Below are 23,300 nucleotides of genomic sequence, written 5' to 3'. Positions count from 1 at the left end.
CCTGCCTGTATCTGGTAAGGGACTGCCCCATCCCACCACAGACCTGTTCAGCAGACTAAGAAGGGATTCTGTAATTGCATGAAGCCAGAGTCTTTAAAGGGATTACAGTGCTATTCCACAGAATTTCCATTACATTTTGTGATACAGGAAATTTTAGAGAATACATGATGGAATTGTTTTTAAAGCAGTCACCAGTCACCAGTGTCTGTGATTGTTTTGAGATAGCTCAGGAGATTATGAGACAAGCACTACTTCTATTAATAGTGACCACTGACTTCTGTGCAGATTCCAGTATTACATGGGCATGCCAGTTGTGTATACTGAGGCAAACCATAAACTGACAATTTTCAAAGCAGTGCAGTGTGTAAGTATTATTTCCACCTTACAGGTTAAGGATGAGGGGGAATAAAGATTGATTTCCATAGGTGTTCACCACCATCCACTCAATGTGAAAGCAGGGGGTCCTTCAGCAACACCATTGGAGTTCAGACTGACTAGTCAAGAAACCTGTGAGAAACTCAACCCATGTAATCCTCCATGCTCTACCTTAGTGACCAAATCATTCTTCCCATGTACTAATGGCCATGATGAGACTTCACACCTTTCCCATCTTTCTGTAAACCTACTTATTATGTAATTGTATATGGAGTAAGTGGTGAAATGCCCAAAATTAGATTGGAATCTCTAAAACTCAGCTTTAACTGCATTAAAATTTGTCTGTCTTCTAGTATTTTAGTGTAAATTAAGAATTTAGAAGTCTGGGACAAATAAACTCAGGTCTTGCTTGACTGAGGCTCAAGCACATGTAATAAAAATTATATATTCTGCTTTTGAGAAAAATAGAATGGTAAAGACTTTTGACACATCTTGGACTTGCTGATCTTAAAGGTCTTTTCCATCCTAGTTGATTCTATAGTTGGTTTCCACAGTCTGCTTTTTATTCCATAACTCTTAATCCACAATGAACAATAGTATCTTTAAAATCCAGAGGCCCTCATGCATGTCCTTTTTGCAGTTACGATTTAAGCTATTGTAGCAAATGCATGAAGGAACAACCATCAGAAAAGGATTCCTGACATTGTTTCCTGACAGAAGTCTTGCCTTTCCATGTGGTTTACAGCTTAGGAGTCGGAATAATTCCGGCTATTAACATCCATTAGATCTAAGAAGCTTATGAATCATCACTCTTTTCCAAGAGACAAATAGAAAGTCGCTTTCCACAGCCAGCATTTACTACTGTGGTATCTGGTAGAGGGTAATGGACTGTTTTCTGAAAGAGTTTTGTCATATGGCCGTGAAGCAAAATGCTGCTCCATCACATTTCCCCTTCCTTGGATAAAGGTTTAATAATGTTCTATTAGTTTCTGCAGTGTTCACTGGACAGTTCTCTGCCTTACTGCACAAACATGCAGCCAGGCATCCTGCTCAGGTTCATGATTTAGTTTTGCTTAAACGTAGAAAGGAACTCTCTACAAATCCACTTCCATCATGCCTTTTCCTACAGAAAGACACACATCCACACACAGTCCCGTCACTCTTGTTCTTCCTTCTTGCTGATTTTGTGTTTCATCCACAAAAGAAGAATTAGGGCAACCTAACTCAGTAATCTTTTACAGAAGCAGTTTAATATGGTATAATCACTGGGCTGCAGTATCTTGCTAACTGAAGGAGATGTCTTTGTTTTTCTGTGGATCACCTCTCCCTTATTAAAAATAAATCAATAATCAGCCTCACATGCAAGCTACTCATTGAGAAAAGGCAGGAAAAGCATGTGTAATCTCATGACAGTTACTACATCAAATAACAAAGCACATAACAGGTATGTAATTTCTCAAGTCAGTTGCACTGCACAAGACCAAACAGGAACTCTCCATAATTCTCAACTTATAAAGTTAAAATTAAGTTTAGTTGGGTTTAACAAGCTCTTTGATAAACCCTCCAGTCTGTGATTTCTACTTTTTAGTATGGAAAAAGTTATTTTCAGTAATAAGCATGGCAATTGTAGGCATGCCCTGTTGAAATGTGAAATGTTCTCATGATTACAAATACTTGTTTATTGCATAAAACCCAAACCATGAATTTAAACACATGGCAATGTTTAAAAGACAGGGTTGAGACATTCCTATGGGATGAATAAAATTAATCAGAAATCACATTTGTGGGTACAGACACCCACTGAACTCACATATCCAACAATATGGTAGTTCTCATTCTGATGAAATTAAAACAACACAAAAGGGTGATGTAAGTATCCTCAAGAGATGTAACACTGGTGAAGACTAGTGGCTTGATCTAAAATCCACTGAAACCAGTCAAGCACCAATATTCAACTTCAGCCTGATTCTGGATCAAGTCCTAGGCTTTTTAATGAAGCAAATGGACATATGAGTATGAAAGCCTAAACAGAGAATAAAATAATTGAAAGAGCTCACTCTCTACATATCTGTACGCACATATATATACCCACAGAACACAGGCTGTAAGTTCAGTTTACAACAATTTTATTTATTGCAGCATAGCTAAAATCTCTGCTTTACTTAAGAAAAAGAGTAAGTAGTGTCTACTACCAAAGATACACACTGTATTGGAATTGTGACTATACTGTAAATCACCACTGCAATTAAAAGAACAAACCAGTGTGTGTTACACAGACCATGAACTAGCAAAATTTATATAGTTGCTACTATCCCCAGAAGTACTTCCTGAACAGTGGGCATAGTGTTCAGATACGGCTTCCTGTAAATGACAGGAGTCACATTTAACACTGACAGACAAGATAATGCCCATGGTAGCCTGTATTACATGGGTATGCCAGTTGTATGTTACCAACGCAGACCATAAAAGAAAAGCATACCAAGCTTCCCCTGGCTTTCCTTTGGCTAAAAAATCACACCACCACTGCTTTCCAGTCTTTAGCTGCATTACCAGTCAATAAATCTCAAGACACACCAGTGGTTTTGTGGGCTATCAGTATTCTTGGCCACTAGGGCTTCTTTTAGTATATTGGCAATAGTATTTCACAACAACCTCTTTGCAGAAATTGGGAACTACATCTTGAGTTACAAAACAATAAAAGAGCATTGGGGACACGTTGTATCTGAATTGAATAGCTCTAGACAGAATTTAGTGGGGCTTCACTCAATTTCATTCATCAAGGTGGTAACACAGGTACACTTGAGCACAAAATACACAGAAAGTGGTCATTACACAGAGACCAGCTTCTTATTTTCTTTCTAAGCCTATTGTATGAAGGGGAAGAAGCAAAGGGGAAGAAAAAAAGAAAGGAAAACTAAGTGGGTTACTCCTAGCACAAGTCAATCATTATTTTTATAAAACACTTACAATTTTTCCTCTGTCTTCACTCTCCTTTAAAAGTATACATAGCAATCTACAACGGTTTAAATGCTTTCAAATAGTGGTTGCTTAATAGAACAAGGGTAAAGAAACAAACAGAAATTAAACACCAACTGTGAAAGAGGACCTATTTAAAACGTTTGAAGTTTCAGTATGACTAGGTCTGGAAGCCCACTGTGCACTGGGCTTTCTACGCATCACTCAGGCATCTTTGCATGCACTAGCCAGAGCAGGAAGATGGAGGCAGTGCTTACCTGCTTCAGACAAGTCTCTCAGGGAGCTGCTCAGTGCACTTCTCTTCAGCCCCTCGCCAGTGGCATAGCTGTCATCCAGGCAAGCTCTGTTCAGTGTCCCATTGCCAGAGTCTTTTTTCAGGCTGGAGCATTGAGACATGCTTGGTCGCACCACACCCTTCTGTTTTTCTAGCTCAGCTGGAACAGAGAGAATCATTTTGCAATTCATTTTTACTGAGTATAATGAAGGACATGGTAACATCATGATCTTTAAGGTCCCTTCCAACCCTAACCATTCTATGGTTCTATGATTCTATGTGATCACATATTACTGTGAATAATAGGTAAGAGTTCATTTTGACACTGTTAGATGCCAGAGAGGAATTTCACCCCTGTACTAACAGCTTTACGTTACAACACACAGAAGAAAGTCTATTCCTCTTGAGGACAAACAGAAGGTAAATTTCTGTGTTTAGACACAAACTCAGCAAAACTTATTTGAAGGGCCATCACTGAGCCTTTCAGTGATGTAAATTATCCCTAGAATTCTTCCTGTAGTAGATCCTACAAATTACAAATCCAGCTGTCCTCCGTCCATTGCTGTTTGTGGTTTGTCCATGCTAAATTTCCACTGCAGTTACACTGCAGTAAATAATAGTCCATGAACTCAGCTGGAGCTTCGGATATCATTGTTTTTTCCTCTTTCTAGAGTCAAAGCCATGGAAAAAACCCACATTATTTTCAACTTTTAAAGAGTTCTAATGGGTTATTCATGTATTCAAAATCTTCTTACTTCGTTTAGCTTGAAAATGCTCTATCGTATGTACCTTTGTACTTACACTCTATTCTGTGCTTTTCCATTTCTTGAACCTCTGCAATCGACTCCCTCAAATCATCTGTAAACTTCTTCCTGTCCTGAGGATTTGGTGCATTGAAATTTATGAGTACTTTGATATCTGCTCCTGGAACAGCTGATGTGAGTCGAATACCATTGGGATAATCTAGAAGAAAAAGTCAAGAAAACCTGAGCTCTGATTATTTCAATTATTTTTAATTTAAAAATAATACCAAAACTGAAGGCTTTTTACTGATATTACCGGGGACAAAGTCAGAAAGGAAAATTTAAAGGCACAGAATTAGAATGAAATTCCTTAAGATACACTGGAACTGCCAAATAAATATTGAAAGATAGTCTTTATGCAGCTGTTACCCTTCAGATACAATGTATGATACAAAAGAAAAATCCCAAGGGAAAAAACCCCAAACATTTAGGGGATATTATGGACATCCTCACAACAAAAGGCAGATTTTTCAGCCTCTTTTCTAGCTGCACATCAGAGAATGCAAATTGTAACAGCTAGTTACAACTATCTCCTGGTTGAGAGAGAAGGTTCATTTCCAGAAAGATAAGTTATAATGAAAATATGTTCTGCTGTAGTAAACAGTGTCACCCTTTGCTTGAAGCACAGACCTGTGGAAATGGGATGTCAGAAAGACTCAAAGTGTGCATTCTAATTGTGCCTGACCTTACTGGTTTGCTAAAGCTCTCAAATATCCACTGAAGTATTCAGCCTGAAGTTCAAGCGCTCCCATTCATTCTCTTAAGAACCAGCAGATCATGGAAGGTTGTCTCTCTCCTCAATGACATTAAGTGTCAACAAGAGTTAAAATACTGAGAAACAAGTGCAAATGCAATGCTTTATTAAAAGGACATCTTAACTTCCAAATCATTTGTAACTGGAAGTGAAGCAAGCCCATGTACCATTCTCAGATGAAAAAAGGTCCCAGTAAGCCTCAAAGGTACAGAGGGGAAGGAGGGAGCAAGAATCTGGGGCTTCTGCTGAGCTCTGATATCACCGTCTTGCACAGAGGTGACATACAGCTGATCTGCTGCTCCTGACCAGATGCATCTGCCCTCAATCAAACAGGACAGCTACCTCGAGGTGTCTGCTGCTGTCATTCAGAATGCAGCCAAAACCACCACATAGGGTGCTGAGCACTGACACTGGAGAGGCAGCAAGCAGCACTAGAAAGAGCACTACCTGGGGGCAGGGGAAACAAAGAGTTTCTGAAACCAAACAAGGAAGCTTTGTAACCCCAGGGTCACATGGGCCACCTTCACATATGAACAAAGAACAGACCTCCACATTCTAAACACACAAACATATTTGATTACCAGAGGTACTTCTCTACATTGTATTGATTAAGCATCAGGAAACATGGATTTACTGGTTTCAGAGACACTCTGCAGTGATCTAGCTGCTCACCCGCTCTATTTTGTCAATGATTTTGACTGAAAATGTAAAATATATTTCCCTTATGGCCTATTTGTTTACTAGAGATACATGACACCATCCTCCTTATTCTCCCTTTTGGAGCTCATCCATCCAACGTAATTGACTTCTATTGTTAGCAGTGCATCTCTTGAGGGGTGGGGTGAAGTCTTCTGTCATTAGAAGTCAATTCTTCTATCATCAACACCAGTCGTGTTGTTCAACCTCACCAGTAGCCAAACCAATATTTTTGTTGCTTCTGCTTCAGTGACATGAAATTCTATTCACTCGAAACCAGGCGATTCTGACAGCTGCTACACACAGATCTAATGAATAGCATGGTGGCTCTAGGCAAAATACCCCAAAGCTTGCTGGGGCCAGGGGAAACGAAGCATATAAATTTTACAAACCAAAAGAAGAGAATACTTTTCTTTCCCAACTGGAAAATACCGTGTTCCACCTAACAGGCACCAACACTGGAAGTATGATGAGCTCAGTGACTCGCTGTAATGAATTCATCTTACAAGCCCGGCTACTCCTACTGAAGAGTCTCAGTGACCATGCTTCTACTTCACTGGGAGGAATCCAACCCTTTACTCCTAGTTTCTCTACAGGTATTTTTAAGTTTGCCTTAATGGAGTGTTTCTGTTTAGCATGCTTATGAAGTAGTTATCTATTTAACTTGACATCAGAGGAATTATATATTCTCCTATTTTCAGCAAAATCCAGGATAGAAATATTTGGCTTTCCTCTCAAAAAACGAATTCTATATTATATAATGTGTGCACAAGAGAGAGAATGAATGTGTTTGCATATAAATAACCTGAAAGCTACATCACTGCTGCAAGCTCTACAAAATCTTCCCTTTTGAAATCTCCAGATGCTTTGACTCAATAACAGTGACTTCTTTTGAGCGAGATGAGCATTGGAGCACATTCTCAAGGACAGGCAAAAACTAAGAGCCTTCCACAACCGAAAAGCACAGAAACTGCTGAATGTCACACTGAGCTGTATCCAGCTGATCAGGAAGGTCAAGGCCTGGTTTCCAAACCATGAAGTCAGGTCAAGGAGACTGTCTCCCCATGTACCACACTAACAGCTGTGCTCTGCTGTGTAGTTAGCGATGCTATCTCTGGGCTTAAAATCAGGGCATTAGCAAACTATTTGTTTTTTGTTGGGTTTTTGTCTGCTAAGACTAAGCTTGACAAGCATTAAACATAAAAAGAATTTTGGATTGATGCAGATTACAACTGACATAAACAAAAGGTGTCGGAAAATAGAAACTTTAAACCAGACTCTGCTTTGCATTTATATTTGAAGGAATATATATTACCTAGGCACATAGTTAAGATATAAATCAGGAAAACAAATTAATCAGTGCTTTGAATTACACATATCATTATAAGAGCCATTACTTGCTATCATACATCCAGTTCCAGATAACTGTATCATTGACCCAGCAGCAGACAGATTTGTTTCTTTTCAAACATTTTACAAGTATTCACAACCAACATATTTAGCCAGATTTGGCTTCTGACTACAACCCCAAAGATCTAACAGCAGTCTTGCTGTTTCTTATACTGACATCACCTAAAAACTTCCAAGCTTTAAACTTTAGGGCTAAGTTAAATTGAGAGCAATTTTATCCCTAAATTCAGAATCAAGTCCTGTCCGTCCCCTTCACTCACACTTTTTTTATTGTATTCTCTCTCTTGTATAAATAAAATGGGTATCTAAAAAGACATGAAAGACTTACACTGGTTCTCAAACAGAAGAACTTGCATTCCGTAGAGGGAAAACGACTGTCGAAAACTGTATGTAACAGAGTTCTTCTTCTTCTGAAATATCTTGGTCACCTGAAAGTCATCAAATAAACCAAGTGAAATATCCCTTTGACCATACATGTTTGTGGAAAATTATTGTTAAGAGCTAGCATATGAGGAGAAACTTTATGCCACAGAAAGCTATAATCTGACAGAGGAACTTGCCATTTTTTCCTTCTTTTTAACACAACTGGTGTATTTAATCTATAACTTCTGGAGCAACAAAGCTCGCTTCGAGGCACTGGTATCTCTTCACCAGAAGGTTTAATATTTTATCCAGATACAAAGCCTTTGTGTTCTCTATTCTCCAGAACTCCACTTGAAATTCCTGACAGAAAAAACCCTGCACTGCTCATGCCAGCAGAAATGTGAGTTTGTTAAAATGATCCTTTTAAAAACTCAGCTGCTGCCACACTTTTCCTCACACTTCTTTCTTAGTCTGACTATGGGCAGGACACACCTATGGACCTCTTCAGACAAGTTTAATTCTTAGTCTTTATTCTCACGTGCTGTGACATTCTAAATCTGCTTCACTTCTGTGCCCCTGCAAAGACTCTCTTACACTACCTCATTCATGACCCCTCTTTTCCCGATGACTGTACAGCACCTATCTCAATCACAGATGAGCCTGTGGAAACCTTCACTTTTTGTTACAATAGAAGTAACATACTACTACTTACCGTCAATTCTGGGGTTCTCCTGAAGTGTGAATGCAATCACTCTTTAAACCCAAGAGATTTTACTAGTTCTTTCTAATTTTAACTTTCAGTGATGGCTTTTGGTCAGCTGACAACTTTGGTCAATATTACTCCCAAAACAGTTCGATAAAACTACTGACACCAGAGTAAGTAATAAAAAATGACAGAAAATTTGTAACCTGAAGACAACAATGTTCCATCATTTTACACCCAAGCTCACATTTACAACTAGAAGGCTACACACACAATCAAAAGGATTTTTTTTTTATGTGTATTTACTTCCTGGTTTTAAGGTCTGAAGATATGTAAAATTATACATGATAAAGTTGTGCATCTGAATCATGCCTTTTTCATTAAAACCATCACATTTTTAGTTTAGTTCTTGGTTCTCAGGTAACAGCCAAATACATTCCAAATAAAGTGCAACAAATTTTCTTATTTTTAAGAGTAAATCAACCAAATAATTCCAAGCTGTCACTAGTTTTGTATGGCTGTTTTGCAAGAGATCCGTCAAGTTATATACACACTGAAAAGTAAAGTCAACTGTAAAACCTATTTCAACATACCCTATTCCCATTTCGATGAAGAAACATATCTGGTTCATAGAACATCTGGGAATATGAAGTAGTATGTAATTTTGTTTTTCCACAAGTAACTTGAATTCATTATTCCCGGGGAAAAGAATGTCTCCATTTAACGAGCAGGGAAATGGGTAACCTGGAGGTAATTCTTTCTTTACGGTAAAAGCTATTGCATCGAAGTAGTTTCTTACAATAGAATCATCGAATCATAGAATAGTTAGGGTTGGAAAGGACCTTAAGATCATCTAGTTCCACCCCCCCTGCCATGAGCAGGGACACCACACACTAAACCATGTCACCCAAGGCTCTGTCCAGCCTGGCCTTGAACACCGCCAGGGTTGGAGCATTCACAACTTCCTTGGGCAACCTATTCCAGTGCCTCATCACCCTCACTGTGAAGAACTTCTTCCTTAGAGCTAATCTAAACTTCCCCTGTTTAAAGCCAATAGAGTGTAGGAATCAATAAATGGCTTCAGTTTAAGAGCAAATTCTATATAAGGAAGAAGATTTAAATCTCAATGATCCAAAGCCTGCTGGAGTACAGAGTACCAGGTAATAGATATTTATCTTTAGGCATGCTCATGCCCCGAACTGCTGCTGGTTCCATGGAGCCAGGCATTTTGAACACCTCACTAGCAGCCTGTCCACCCGAGGATACGTACCACAAGAAGGTCATTAAATAAAAAGATTTCTCGCTGGTGCAATCCAAGCTTCTGAGGTTTATTCGGGTCTGGAACTTCAAAGAGCCTACAGTAGCAAACCAGCCTCCGGTGGGGTAGCGAGAGGACCTGTGATAATACAAATAGTCATGGTTAACAGAGCAAGGGTTAGGCAAGCAGGAGCATCTTTCATACCCAAAGCCTTCTTCTGAATACTTCAAATATTTTTACCTCTAAGACCATAGGACTTTTTCACCAATGGACCAGCAACAGAGAAATAAAGATTTATATGCCACAAAGTTGCACGATATTTAAACTTCCTCAAAGTTCTTGTATAGGACATTCTCTAACAGCTCACATTCCTGTATGTGGATGCCAGAAAAAGTTTTACTGGGGCAGAGTTTTACTTTGTGGAATGATAAAGTCCTGAAAGAACTTAGGGTAAAGCAAGTGGGAGCTAAAAGCAAAGGATGTTGCTTTCCTGAGCATTTTATCATATCTTTATTAGAAGAAAGGTTGCAAAGCAAGTTTAGCTTTTGTGAGATGAACACACTGATGTTGTACATTACTTTTTGTCAGTCACCGAATTAATACAGTTTGTTCATTCCCCAATCCCAAGGAACTGGTGACATCAGGAAGAAGTAAATGCGCTTTTAGTCTGGCTTATTTTCTCAGCCTGACAAGAAAACCAAGGATAATTTTCTATTTTCTTGTTTGAAATACCTGCCGAAGCTGTCTCCAAAACTACTGTTTTCAACCTAAGGATAATGCATTTCTTTCAAATGCAAATGCTGGTATCTTGTTAACAATATTAAAAGACAGCCTTTATGAAAATCTGAAGTAGAGAATATTCTTTGGTAACTAGACATAGATTTCATTTAGACATTATATTTCTTTGTAAGTTCTGTTTCTGCATGGGAATTACAAGATGTACTAGGTCAAGAAAACGAGTCAAAGACTGCTATTGCTGCTTCTTCCTCTATATGAGCAGGGAAAACCAAAACTGAGGGTGCAAAAGAGTTCAGAATTCACTATATGCCCTCATTCCTGGTTGGTTAGCAAGTCATTTGGCGAGACTTCATTTTTTCCCCCAAATCCAATGATAACTATGCTAATAACAGATAAAATACTAATTGTGCTTTATTTATCTATGGCATTAATTTAATAATCCTCCCTGAATTTGTGAGAAGGTATTTAAGAAAGAAATCTGCAAAGTTCTAAAGGAGCTGGTGTGGTGAAGAATGCTGGAGAAAGCAATGGTTTCTGTTTTCAGGCTATTTTGGTAACTGAACCTTCAGTGCAAAGTGACAGGAATGAATGTCTCATGTTTTCATTCTCTCCTACCTCAGACTTAGCTTAGCTCCAGACAGCACATGGCAATCGGAGATTTGCCTACAGCAAGGTAAAAAAGCCCAAGGAGAGTCACTGAGCCTATAAACTTGCAGACAAATACAGTGAGCTCTGGTATTGAAATTTAACTGCAGACAATGCTTTCACTCACAGCAATAGATGAGCTGGTAAGATTCCCTTCCAGCCTGTTTTAAAAAGGTCACATCTTCTTTGTTTTTAAAGTCCAGTGGTACTGCTAGACATGCACGCATGGAACAGTGACAGGTACTTCCCTGAGGAATGTGAAGCCAGCTTTACATGATTTTAATTGTTTACACAGAAAAAGCAAGAAATAAAAGACTGAAAAAACAAATGAAAGTTTAAAGATCCTTCTTCACAGTGCTCAGTTCTCTGCCCCTCACTGCAAGAGAGACATTGAGGTGCTGGAGCAGGGCCAGAGAAGGGCACTGGAGCTGGTGCAGGGCCTGAAGCACAAGTGTGATGAGGAAGGGCTGAGGGACCTGGGGGGGTTTAGTCTGGAGAAGAAAAGGCTCAGGGGGCATCTTATCGCTCTCTCCAACTGCCTGATAGGAGGATGGAGCCAGGAGGGGGCTGGTCTCTGCTCCCAAGGAACAAGGGATGGGACAAGAGGAAACGGCCTCAAGCTGCACCAGGGCAGGTTTAGATGGAGCTGAGGAACAATTCCTTCCCCAGAGGGTGCTCAGGCATTGTAACTGGCTGCCCAGGTCAGTGCTGGAGTCACTGTCCCTTGCAAGTGTTCACACCCCATGTAGATGAGGCCTCAGTGCCATGGGTTAGTGATGGCCTTGGCAGTGCTGGGGAAAGGTGAGACCTGATTATCTCTTCCGACTTGGTTGATGCTATGGTTCTTGGATTGTCCCAGTTGAAGATACCAATGCACAGTACAATTAATAAAAGCATTAGGACCAAATTTGGGTAGGGCAATCACATTTCACGTGTCTGCTAGGAGTTGGTTACTGTGTTTGTTCAAAAGTACTTGCAATAATGTTACCATGAAATTAAAGTAAGTGGAACAATGTAATAGATGAACAGTTTTAGGATTGTTACTGAATACGTCTATAACTTAAATCTGGAATCAATATTTTCCGTGTCCATGACCTTTCAGAAGAGAACTGTTGAATTAACTGGCAATATCTTTCTAGAATATCATTCAATACTGAAATGGGCCAGAGAGAATTAACACATCAGGGCCCAGGTGGAAACGGAAAGTGCAACTATAGGTTTACTTATTTGTTTACTCTTTCCTGGCTGCCTTATTTCTACAGTGATAATGGCATTTGAAATGCAGAAAAAGTGTACTAAGGAAAGGTCTGGAAAACTCTTGGCAACAGAATAATCAGTCTCTGGGAAACAGATTTTTAAGAAAATCTTTATTCTTTGGAGACTTATTACTACAGCAATAAGAAAATGTGTGAATGCAGCCCCAGTTTTTAGAAGTTCATATGTAATAGAATGCATTATTGCAAGTTTAAGAAAATGCTGCCAGTTAAAGTTAGTATAAATTTGGAAGGAGTATGAGAGAAATACCTACACAGCCAAGTCCATGATGCAGAGATCCAATCTACAGTAGAAAGACATATACAAGTTCATTAAACTTCAGAGAAACACAGTACTGTATCATAGCAAGTAAATAGTCACAGTCTGACTATGACTAAATGCCTATAAAGTAAAAACAAATATTTCTATCAACAAAGGCTGTTGCCTGCTTCCTAAAGATTCTTTCACACAGTTAAAAGTCTCTCAACAGAAGAATCCTTGAACCTAGAGCTCCACTGAGCCATTGTTTCCTTAGTCCCATCTAATTTACAAGGTCGAGATTAGTTTTAGGATTTGAATTGCCTGACTAAAAAAAGAACCATGAAGGAACAACCCCATCTCCCACATAAGCCTATATATAAACTTAAATCCCCAAACAATTCTGGAAAATCAGTTTCATACGAAAGCACAAATACTGTCAAATGCTGACTTTAGAATATTTATTTTCCTTCTCCTCAAAAAATACACAAAAGCTTTTATTAAGGTAATTTTGCTTTCTTTCTCCTCTGCTGCTTCCAAGAGATCTCTACAATATTTCCTTACTGGGAAACAGAAGTAAGTGACATGTTTTTGTTGCTGGTCCCTCATTCCCTCCCAACATTAAGGTCTGAGAGGAGATTACAAGTCTTGAGATCCATGCTCTTTGTCTTAACAAAAGTCCCTCAAGCTTTCAGTCCCTGCTGCAGTAAAGTTCCCGGAGCTGATGAAGAATCTGATGGAGGACTTCAAACCCATGCAAGTCCAGTATGCTTTTGGCTTTATTCTGGGCTGCCTTTGCGACTACTAACATGAACATTTTCAGAAGATGACTCTCTAGGACTGGAATTTGGGAAGGCTGAGTATCCACTGTCCCTCTCCACATTAGATACCACTGTTAGCATATAAAATACTGGTCTTAATGTCTCTGTGTCCATTCAACTCCTAAAGCAAAGGGGAAAATCTTGTAGCCTGCCTTTTCTCCCTCCTTTTCCAACAGATCCTTTGAAGATTCATTAATTTAGCAAAATATTTCAGGATTTTTCCCACAACAAGCAAGAGGTATTTTTAGATGCTCAAACCCAGCATTAGAATCCCTGGGTTTGATTGCCGGGGAAGTTCTGAGACGAAAGGACACAATCTTCCCTTACAAGCACAGTTCACAGAGGTAGCTGCAACGCTGAGAAGGATGCTGAAGTGACCAGGAGTTCTCTATTACTCTTGTAAATTATGGAACTATAACTGACAGCATAAATGTTGAAATAGGATTCACTACAACATCACTTTAACAAAACAATTCTCTTGAAACAAACATGAGAGCTGCCTAAAAGGCAGATATTTCAGTGTAATTTCAGAATTGTAAAGCTTTACATAAAGAGTTTAAAACCTCATCACTCATGAATACCAGACTGCAACAGCTAAATCCATCTGCTCTGTGAGTAGTCCAAAAACAAACCCAACCTTATAGCAAATTATTATTTTGACAGTTTCTGCCTTTTGCCATTTATCAGCCAATTAATTCTAAGCAACACACTCCTGTGTTGTCTATACTGTACATCACCCTACGTCTCCTTAGGAACTGACAGGCAGTGCCAAGTGAACATACCGGCTTCTTTCCCACAATGAGTTTTTCAACCTTCTGCACTTGGGATACATGATCCTCATTTGTCTTCAGTTCCCGTTTGCGGATTCGCTCATAAATCCCAATCAGCATTTCTCGGGGGATATCCTCTCCATCATCCACACCTGCAGAACCACAGAACGGTTTGGGTTGGAAAGGACCTTAAGATCATCTAGTTTCTATGCTCTGCCATGGGAAGCCAGCACTTTCTGTTATCAGCCTGGCTCTGAGCGCTCTAAAACACACTGGTGCTGCTCAGCAATGTAGGCTTCTCAGCAAGGAGAGGGTAAAACCACAGGCAATCTCCATTTCTTCTGCTAACACTAATGCCCATTCTGCCCAAGACTGGTGCTGTGCTTTTTCATGCTGGTTTGTTCTAGTGCCTTCAGTACTCTGTCAGCTCACATAACCTTGTGGAAGTTATGTTACTCATCACTGAAGCACTCATTTTTGCCCCAAAGCTTGCTGTCCCGAGTATGCCAAGACACTGATGGAAATTACACAGGTTTGGGTTTTTGTTTCACAACTCTAATCTAAAACTAAGCCATAAAAAGGCTAACTTCCTATGTTTTGGGGGTTTTATTCTTTTTTCCTTTGAAGTTTCCTCTTGGGTATCAAAGCTCAAATAAGTTGAATAACCCTTTAGACACTAGAATCTCCATGTGGCATCCTCCTGGGAGTAACCCACTGGGAGGAAACAGAACCACTCCATTTTCCCTCTGCTGTGTTACTCAACACTGTTCACCAAATAATTTCCTACACAAGAACCTTATCAGCCTTCAGTAAAAGTAACTTAACTGATATTTCCTATATGATTTCAAAACCATTCATTTACTCTGGAAAACAAATCACCAGAATAGCCTAACTGGAGTGTCATTGTTTAGCACTGTGTGATGATCACTGGCATGGCTTGAATGCTTGATTCTGTATTTTTAATAGCAGTGGAAGGAGTCCAGTTTCAATAGGTGACTTACAGCTGGATTTCCTGGGGACAAGGAGACGTATATCTATTTTTTAAACAGATTTTAAAGCAATAAACTCTTATCTCCCGTTCAGAAGGCAAAATAGAATATCATGTCATTCAGCGAACAACTGCTCACAGTGATAAAATACAGCTTCTTTGCAACTAGAGGCAAGCAAGACCGCCTCTGTTCTATTCCACACCAGTAAGTCTTCCACAGACCACCCTGTGTGATCCAGTCATCTACAGTCACAGGCAAGGCAGCCTGTTACAAAAATGCCTACAACCATAAGGAATTGCTGGCATTTGGAGTAGGGCTCACAGAGAATGTGCTGTATTCGATATAACAAATGTAACTGTAGCATTATGCTAAGAGATGAATATCAGGCATTTTCAATCTCTAAGGACTTTACAGTAAAATCTTAACACTAACTTATATTTTGCTGAGCTAAACCACCTGCTACCTTACAGCAATCTAAGGGAATAAAATCACTGAACAGGACTTTCACAATCTGAAATCCCAGACCCCAACAAGGATTTTGTTTTTACTAGGACTAAAATGGAAGTTCCATATGCACACAGGAATGCAAACTGCCATGCCTCTGAGATGCACCAGTATCCTTATGTATATTAAGCAAACGGATTCTGTGTTTCTGCCGTTCAGCCCACTTTCAGCTGTGAGTAGAGAACGGCTGTTACACAACACATCAGTGTCTGCTGGTGCCTGTTCCGCTGCCATGCTGCTACAGCCATGGTCAACAGAAGAACAGAGACTACACTAAGTTGTGCTTATTCTCTGCTTAAAAGCAGGGGGGAGGAGGAGAGGGCTGCAATGACTGAGCAGGCAATTTTCCTGGCCTTTGCACAAACACACAGTAATGGAACTACAGTAAAAGCTGCTTTTTCCCTATAGGCACAAACTGTTGTAAAGGAAAAAAGGGATGAGGACTCCAGCCTCATTTTATTTCTCTCACATCTTAGTGCTCCTCTGTGATAAAATGTAAATGCTGTCTGATCCATTCTTCCTCGAGTGCCTAGGAACAACAGGAGGCACCAGCTCCTCGTGTATGACCCTCCTGCTCAGCTCTACAGGGATTGCTTCCTGTAAGACAGGGCTGAGCGCTGGTGAACTGATACTTCATAAAACCTGTTCTTTTTCTCCAGAAAGAACCAGGACAGAAAGATCTGAGGCACAGATCTGAAAAATATCCACAGTTTTTGGCAACCTCATTGCAAGTTTGGGTGTGCCATAGCCTGGCAAGTAGCTTCTTGATCAGAAAATACACCAATGAACAAATTAAAATGAAATTTATGGGCTCTTTACAGTGTACCTTTTACAAAGGTTTTGAAGTTGGGATTTCCCCCCCTGACAAGAACTTAAATCTTTAGTTTATTTCCGAAAGTTCTCATCGTGACGTAGTGATTTCTGTTTCTTAATATATATACTTATATGGGAATAAAAGGACCTGACTATGCATCCACTCAAGAAAGACAAGATAAAAATGACAAAAGACTATATGCTTAATTCTGTTTTCACTATTCCAGAAATAGCTAGAGCCTGTAAACATGACAGGAGTTTTAAGTCAGGTGAAATCAGCATCAAGTGCCTTGTGTTTTGTCTTCTTCCAGAAGATAGGCGATGTCTCCCCAGGGACAGTTACAGAGAAAAGCTTTCATGACCTTTCTCAGTAGAGCTGACTTACCCCTTAGATTCTTGACAAAATCTTCCAGCTTCATTTTGCGTTCTGGTTTCACATTCGGGCTGTACATATCTGTGTTTAACAGTATGATGGCAAAGGCTAGAATGAAGATGGTATCAGGGTTTCTGAATTGCCTCACAACACCTGGATTGCAGATACAGTATCGTTGGCTGTAAAAGAGCAGAAGTGAAAGATGTCAGAGCTACTGTTCTGATTCCACCAAATAAACCAACTCCTACATCCCAGAGGCTGAGCAAGCTATTATTTGCGTTTCATACATCTATTTAGCTTATAAGCCAGTCCCAGAATGTGAAAGGCTTTTGTTTTCTGCTGGCACCGTAGCTTCACGTAGAACAGATTCTGAGCTACAATAACCTCAGTATTCCTTTTTTGTTTCAGTAATTGCCATTGACACCAGGTAAGAACAGAACATTGATTTTAGCTACTGCCAGATGGTGATTTACATCGCATCCTGCCCTTGATCAAGTACACTTGTGTTAACTTTAATAAGTTAATGCTCTTTATTCCACTGTTGTTGAAATGCTTAATGAAAGGTTGAGAGCACATACACTCCAAAATGTAAATGGTGTAGTATTGCACTCATATAAACTACTAGATCCAAATGCATTGTCAGAGACATTCAAAAATCCTTGAATATCTTTTCAACTGATGCCAGAAAGAACTTTTAATTGAGAAACCTCGCGATGTGAATACAAATGCCAGACATGAATGGCGCCAGCAAATATAACTTCCCAGTTCACGCTTAGCAAAACCACCACAACCACAGGCTGGACTTGAAACTATGTAGTTTACAAGAACACTGCAAATCAGCTTGGAAGTAACTTAGATTTACTCCACTTCCCCGCTCTCCAGTTTGACACCAGCAGGTTTCTGGTGACTGAGTAGTTTATTTCAGCATCATACCTAAAAGCTTCAATGAGCCTTTCTACTTTCTGGGCTTCTCCTTGAACACGGATATGAGCCTGAAATTTCCTGAGTGCTTCATCCAGCTCCATTGTCGAGAAGTCCATCTCATCCACAACACAGCTAGGATAGAAACATATTGTCATTGTGTCTTTTAATTTATAACAACACAGTACCATAGAGATCCACGAAGTTTTTTGAAACATTCAGTAATTGCAACAACTGCAGGGAAGCTGTGAAGGAAGGAGTACAAATAATGGATCGATGTGTACATGTAAGCAGGCCCTTATTATTTTTGTAAGTGGGGAGCTGGAATGACAAATGTTTGACCAATGTAAGTGACACACCATTGCAAAGAATAATTATTGGCTTTGTGCTTCCAGGCCAATCAATTATGACAGTGCCTATAATAATAACAGATAGTTTATACTGCTCAAAATATGCTATCTGAAGCAGCCTGCAGCAAGCACAGTCATTTGTACCAAACGGCTTCTGTGTCTAGGAATGTTCTTGCATACAGAGAAAAAAAATCATCTTGTTTGGATACTCTTTTACTGTGACTGTAATTCTCATCTCCCCATCACTTGCCATGTCTTTCAGTTAACGTTCTAAATAATTGCTTCTTGCTCTGAAAATACAGTGCTGACAACAAATAAAACAGGAACCAGTTTAACATAATCAACATGAACTATGTCATTCTAATACTTGGAGACTACTTTAAAATCAGAAGCTTATGAATTTCCTTTCTTTAAACTTAGCTTTTAGTTTTCAAATAACCAGACATGAATCACTGGCAGGTAACAGCACTGTAATGCAGAAACCACAGAAAGAAAGTACAATCCAGTTTTAAAAGCCTTTTCATAGATGTATAGCTATACAATGATAAATTAGAGTAGTTCACATTATTCTTCTACTAACATTGTAGCTAACACAGATTAATACCAAAGCAATTTATTCACTTTGCCTTGACTGTTTTTCCCTTCATGCAGAAGCACGAGGACACAAACAGGTTTGGCATTTCTCACGCCCTTTCCAGTCCACACCTACAAACCTATTATCAGTTCTGCAATAATGCTTAGTCTTCCCACCTATTGTAAGTTCTGTAACACCTTCAAAAGCTCCTCTCTCCTTCAAAGGTGTAAAGCACATGTGCAGACAAGCTTGTGGAGTCAAAATGAAGTAATGAGAGCAACTGAGGACCTTGCTGGCCAACAACATTATGGGGAGGGGTCTTAACCTTCTATATGAGCTATGGAGACAGCAGATATACCACCATGGTCAATGTTCTTAACTGGAACCAGGACTTTTCTGCAAGTATTTCAGAATAGTAAACAAAACTTTGCTCGTGGCTATGTAATGACAAAAATGGGAACAAATTATTTTAGTCATTATAGCAAATGAAAACATGAAAGTAATATCAGGCACACTTGTTTAGCTTTTGTTAACGACAGTTAACAAAATGAGAATCCCTGATGATAAATAATAAGATCTTGATCATAATGATAAAGAGAACATGACTATAGTCACTGCAGGCGAACGTGAGTACTCAGGTTACCCAGGTTACTCTGGGTGAACAAGCCTGTGCTGAATGACCACCTCTTCACTAGCACACGTACATGTCCCAGGCAGGTAAAAGCACAAGGCAGTGAGGCTTCACCACTGCTAGGAGGCAGAGAACTGAAACTTCTTCCTGGCAACCATCCCCTGCTTACCACCTCTCTACAAAACCCAGGCAAGAAGAGTGGAATGTACCATCTGCTGGGTCAGCACCAACTGCCTTGGTTCTCTCTCTTGGTACTCTCTCACAGAACTGTGCAGTGTAATGAACCAAGATGATGAAGTCCTGACAGCAGCAGAATGTCATGCTTTCCCTCTCACTCTTAACAGTGATCCTTATGATGGTTTTATTTAATTTTTTGAGTGCATATACTTTTGTCTTCTAATGCAAAGTAAAGACATAGCATAAGGTCAGGTCCTCAGCTGCATCTCTATTCCATCAAGCACTCCTTGGTGAGGCACAGAGGGAAAGCTGAGGCTCACTACCGGACGGCAGTGTGTTGGGGAGCATGTCTGATGTGCCCAGCTGGTAGCCAGGGCACCAACATCAATGCCAGCTATGCAAGCTCCATACCACACAAACAATGCTTTTACACTTGAGCTGCCACCAGGCAGCAACTACAGTAGGCCCAGAATACAGCTCTTGGTCAAACATTTAGGTTATTCTTTGAGTATTTTCTAAACTCCAGTGAAAAGATGATTTCAAGCAGTTAAAATACGCTAATTTAGAAGATCTGGCACACTTGAACAAAACCCAGAGTTATCAGTTTAACAAAATCTGTACATGCGGTATTTAAGATGAAATACTATTCTATTATCTCTTTTTAAGAAACAAATACCTATCAGATACAAAAAAAACCAAAGGCCCTAAAAAAATACATTTTTGAAATGGGCGCTCTCTTAAAATGAAGCGACTTCTTTTTTGGTCTGCTCTCTATAGACTATATAGAGAATAGTCTATATATACTCCGCATATGAGGTTTAGGAAATTATGACCAAGCTACTAAAAGTCTAATTTTCTGCTTTGAATTTATTTGGTTTTTAAACCAGTTTTTGTTTATCTAATCTTCTGGAAAAGAACAGTTTGTATAGATCTTGTCAGCATCTGCCCATGCAGGCTGAAATCCCTGTTTATCTAACAGCCGAGCCATGTGGCTGTAATAATATTTTCATGTTCTGTTACTGATGAAGCCTTATGTTACATATTATATTGTTTCATTCAGTAAATTACTAGAGCGCCTGAGGAAGGAAAAAGACTTCGACATAATATACTCTAAGGCCAGTGAAATTAAAACATAAATTTAGAGTAAATGTACATGACTACAGGGAATATAAATCTTTGCAAGTATCTTGCTAGATCAATATCCAAACCAGTAACTTAGGGGAAAGCAAAGAAACAAATATTTGCTCATGTGCACATTTTCTTTCTTAACCCTTGGAGTCTGGTTTCTCCCTGCTTCAAAACAAGACCCAGAGATAAGCACAAAGCATTCAGAGACCATTAGTACCTTTGGCTTGAGGAAACTCACATCACAACAGGCTGAGCTCCTCCCCACACACAATACTCACTCCAGCACATCCCGGTTGAACTGCTTCTGTCGATTTCCCAGGAATTCTCCAATCATCTGTCTGCTGAGGCCTTTCCTCTGCAGCAGGAAGTGGGCAACCCCAACTGGCGTGTCTGGTACGAAACCCCTCTCAATCAGGTACTGGACTCCTTTCTCAGGTTTTCTGAGGAGAAATGACAATGCAGAACTATTAATTTTCTTCCATTGGACCTGCAGGCATCTGATTAAAAATTCACATCAATTTTGCCAATCACTTCTGACTAACATAAGAATCACTTAATTTGGAAAAGACCTTTAAGACCATTGAGTCCAACTGTAGATGCCTCTAACCTTGGACTGGATCTTCCAGGGGCTGGTAACAGGTTTAGATGAGAACAAGTGAAGCCATGTGCAGAAGGACTCAACTCCCATGAGTTGCTTTGTGCTCTGAGTCAGTGTGTGAGGACTATTTCAGGTGATGGGGCACACCCCACAAGACTACGGGCTAGTGTAGTTTCAGAACAACTCCAACCATCCTGTAGAACATACTGTTCTCCTCTGAAACACATCTTTGCATGTTATTACACATTTCCCTGCTCCATAACCCTTCCAAAGAGAAGCTTTATATACAAGCAGCTTCAGGCATGAAAGTCAAACCACTTGTGAATGCAAAAGACAAGCCCAACATCAGCTCCTACAAGCTCCTGTTGTTGGAAGAGATGAACCTTCCAGAAATGGAACTAAAAAGCTGGTGCTGAGGAGCAATAAATGAAGAACACCCCTGAGCTCCCACCCTGCTGTCAACAGTTAAACTTACTGAACAAAACCATCTGAAGAAACGTAACTTCCAAGCTGTGAATACAAAAACTAAGGGGAAAAAAAAAGTCATTCATGCAATAAGAAGCAATTAAAAATAGTAGAGCTCCCACCTCATTTAGATTTTCTTTCTCTTGTCCTTTAACACACCTATTGCCCCAGATTCCCCTCCCTCAGACAAGCACTCTCAGAGTTTCTGCAGTATTTTACATCTCTTTAAACCTCACCTCCAGATTTAGCTGTCTCCATTTGCAGCCCTCAAAACAAAGCAAGCTGAACCTCCTGATTTTAACATATTAAGAAGTGTGTGCTGCGGAGGAGGGCTGGGGATGCAATTGGTTTCTAACAATAAAATCTATGATTTATAAAGACAAATACTGCTTATATTTCAAAGTGATGCAAAATTCCCCTTCCAGCACATACTGTGCACTTCCAGCAGTGTGACACAACAGCCAGCCATAATTTCTTTTAAAGATATTAAGGGGATATTTTTACAGAACCAGTAATTCCATCATCATCTTCATTTTGTAAGGAAGGATAATACAACATGCACCTGTAACAGTGAATCCTTTGCAGCACACTGGATGTCCTGAAAGATATTTCCTTTAAGGCAAGCAAAATCAATTTCAAAGGACAAGGTGACTGTACTATTTTTATGCAAGGTTGATCACACAACCATAACCCTTCCTCAGGGTTTTTAATTGCAAACAACATTACTAAACACATCACCATTCAGTTCTCCTACTTTTTTACATGACATTATTATACACTTAATACTCTATTAAGAGTTAGATAGAGGAATATATATGATTGAATCAAAAGGGAGTTCTCAAACCTCAATTTCTTGCATGAGGCTTTGTGGCTTTTTTCATCTGAAGTAAGATTACACATACGGTCATCTTCTAAACACAGTCTTGTCACATGAATCTCCTTCAGACTCAAAAAGAACCCTTCTTCTTGTACATAATGTAATTGCCACCTTTGCTTTGAGTTGTAGTTCACAACTCTTGATCTTTCTGAATTTCAATTCACAGCATCCGACAAAGCCAGGAACAGTTTTCTCCACTCCCCTTTGTTAGTGAGCTACATTTGTCCATAAAATTCAGCATGATACAAGCCCATGAGAGTTCCTTTCCTGCAACTGTCAAACACAAACCAAAGGACACTGTCAAAAAGCACAACTGGATCCAGAGATCACCTCTACGTGAGAGACAGAAAATGCTGGATCACTATGTACTGTACTGAACCACAGCTTGGATTCTTATCACTTTTAAACTCCAACATTTAAAATAATCAGAAAGGTGACATGTGGTTTATTTTGCATCAGTTCCTATGCAGTTGTGTAATTTTAAATAAGTCTTATGCTTTTTCACATAAGAAGGTCTGCTTCTGGCTCAGTAATATGAAATCACTTTACACAATTACACTCCAAACCAGGCTAGGTAGGTCTCCAAAACAGACTTAAAAATCCACTTAGCAATGCACTGGAACCCAAAAGTTCTTTTCCCATTGATATTGTATTCACTCTGAAGTGCAGCATCAGGAAAATTAGGTCTGGGATTAGTTAAAAGCAGACCAATGTGTTACAAAAGTTGTAACATTGATGCAGTGTAAACTCCTGACTGCAATAACAAGAAAACAGTACCTGAAACCTCCAAACTGTAATAATG

General features: G+C 39.5%; 1 protein-coding gene across 1 annotated transcript in view; it reads right to left on the bottom strand.

Moving 5' to 3' along the window:
* The window catches only part of IQSEC1 (IQ motif and Sec7 domain 1), a gene marked incomplete at its 5' end in the record, with an annotated part of 47,356 nt that overhangs the window by 5,158 nt on the left and 18,898 nt on the right, over window positions 1-23,300 (bottom strand). Inside the window, 9 exons of the mRNA XM_010020068.1 lie at window positions 3,609-3,785; window positions 4,427-4,588; window positions 7,617-7,716; window positions 9,625-9,750; window positions 12,524-12,553; window positions 14,111-14,250; window positions 16,790-16,956; window positions 17,711-17,833; window positions 20,837-20,998. Coding sequence (XP_010018370.1) covers window positions 3,609-3,785; window positions 4,427-4,588; window positions 7,617-7,716; window positions 9,625-9,750; window positions 12,524-12,553; window positions 14,111-14,250; window positions 16,790-16,956; window positions 17,711-17,833; window positions 20,837-20,998 — 1,187 coding nt within the window. The remainder of the gene's footprint in view (window positions 1-3,608; window positions 3,786-4,426; window positions 4,589-7,616; window positions 7,717-9,624; window positions 9,751-12,523; window positions 12,554-14,110; window positions 14,251-16,789; window positions 16,957-17,710; window positions 17,834-20,836; window positions 20,999-23,300) is intronic.

The sequence above is a fragment of the Nestor notabilis genome, unplaced genomic scaffold (genome assembly GCF_000696875.1).
Source record: "Nestor notabilis isolate BGI_N333 unplaced genomic scaffold, ASM69687v1 scaffold17728, whole genome shotgun sequence".
NCBI classification, from domain to species: domain Eukaryota; kingdom Metazoa; phylum Chordata; class Aves; order Psittaciformes; family Psittacidae; genus Nestor; species Nestor notabilis.
This window is presented reverse-complemented; position numbering and strand designations above follow the sequence as displayed.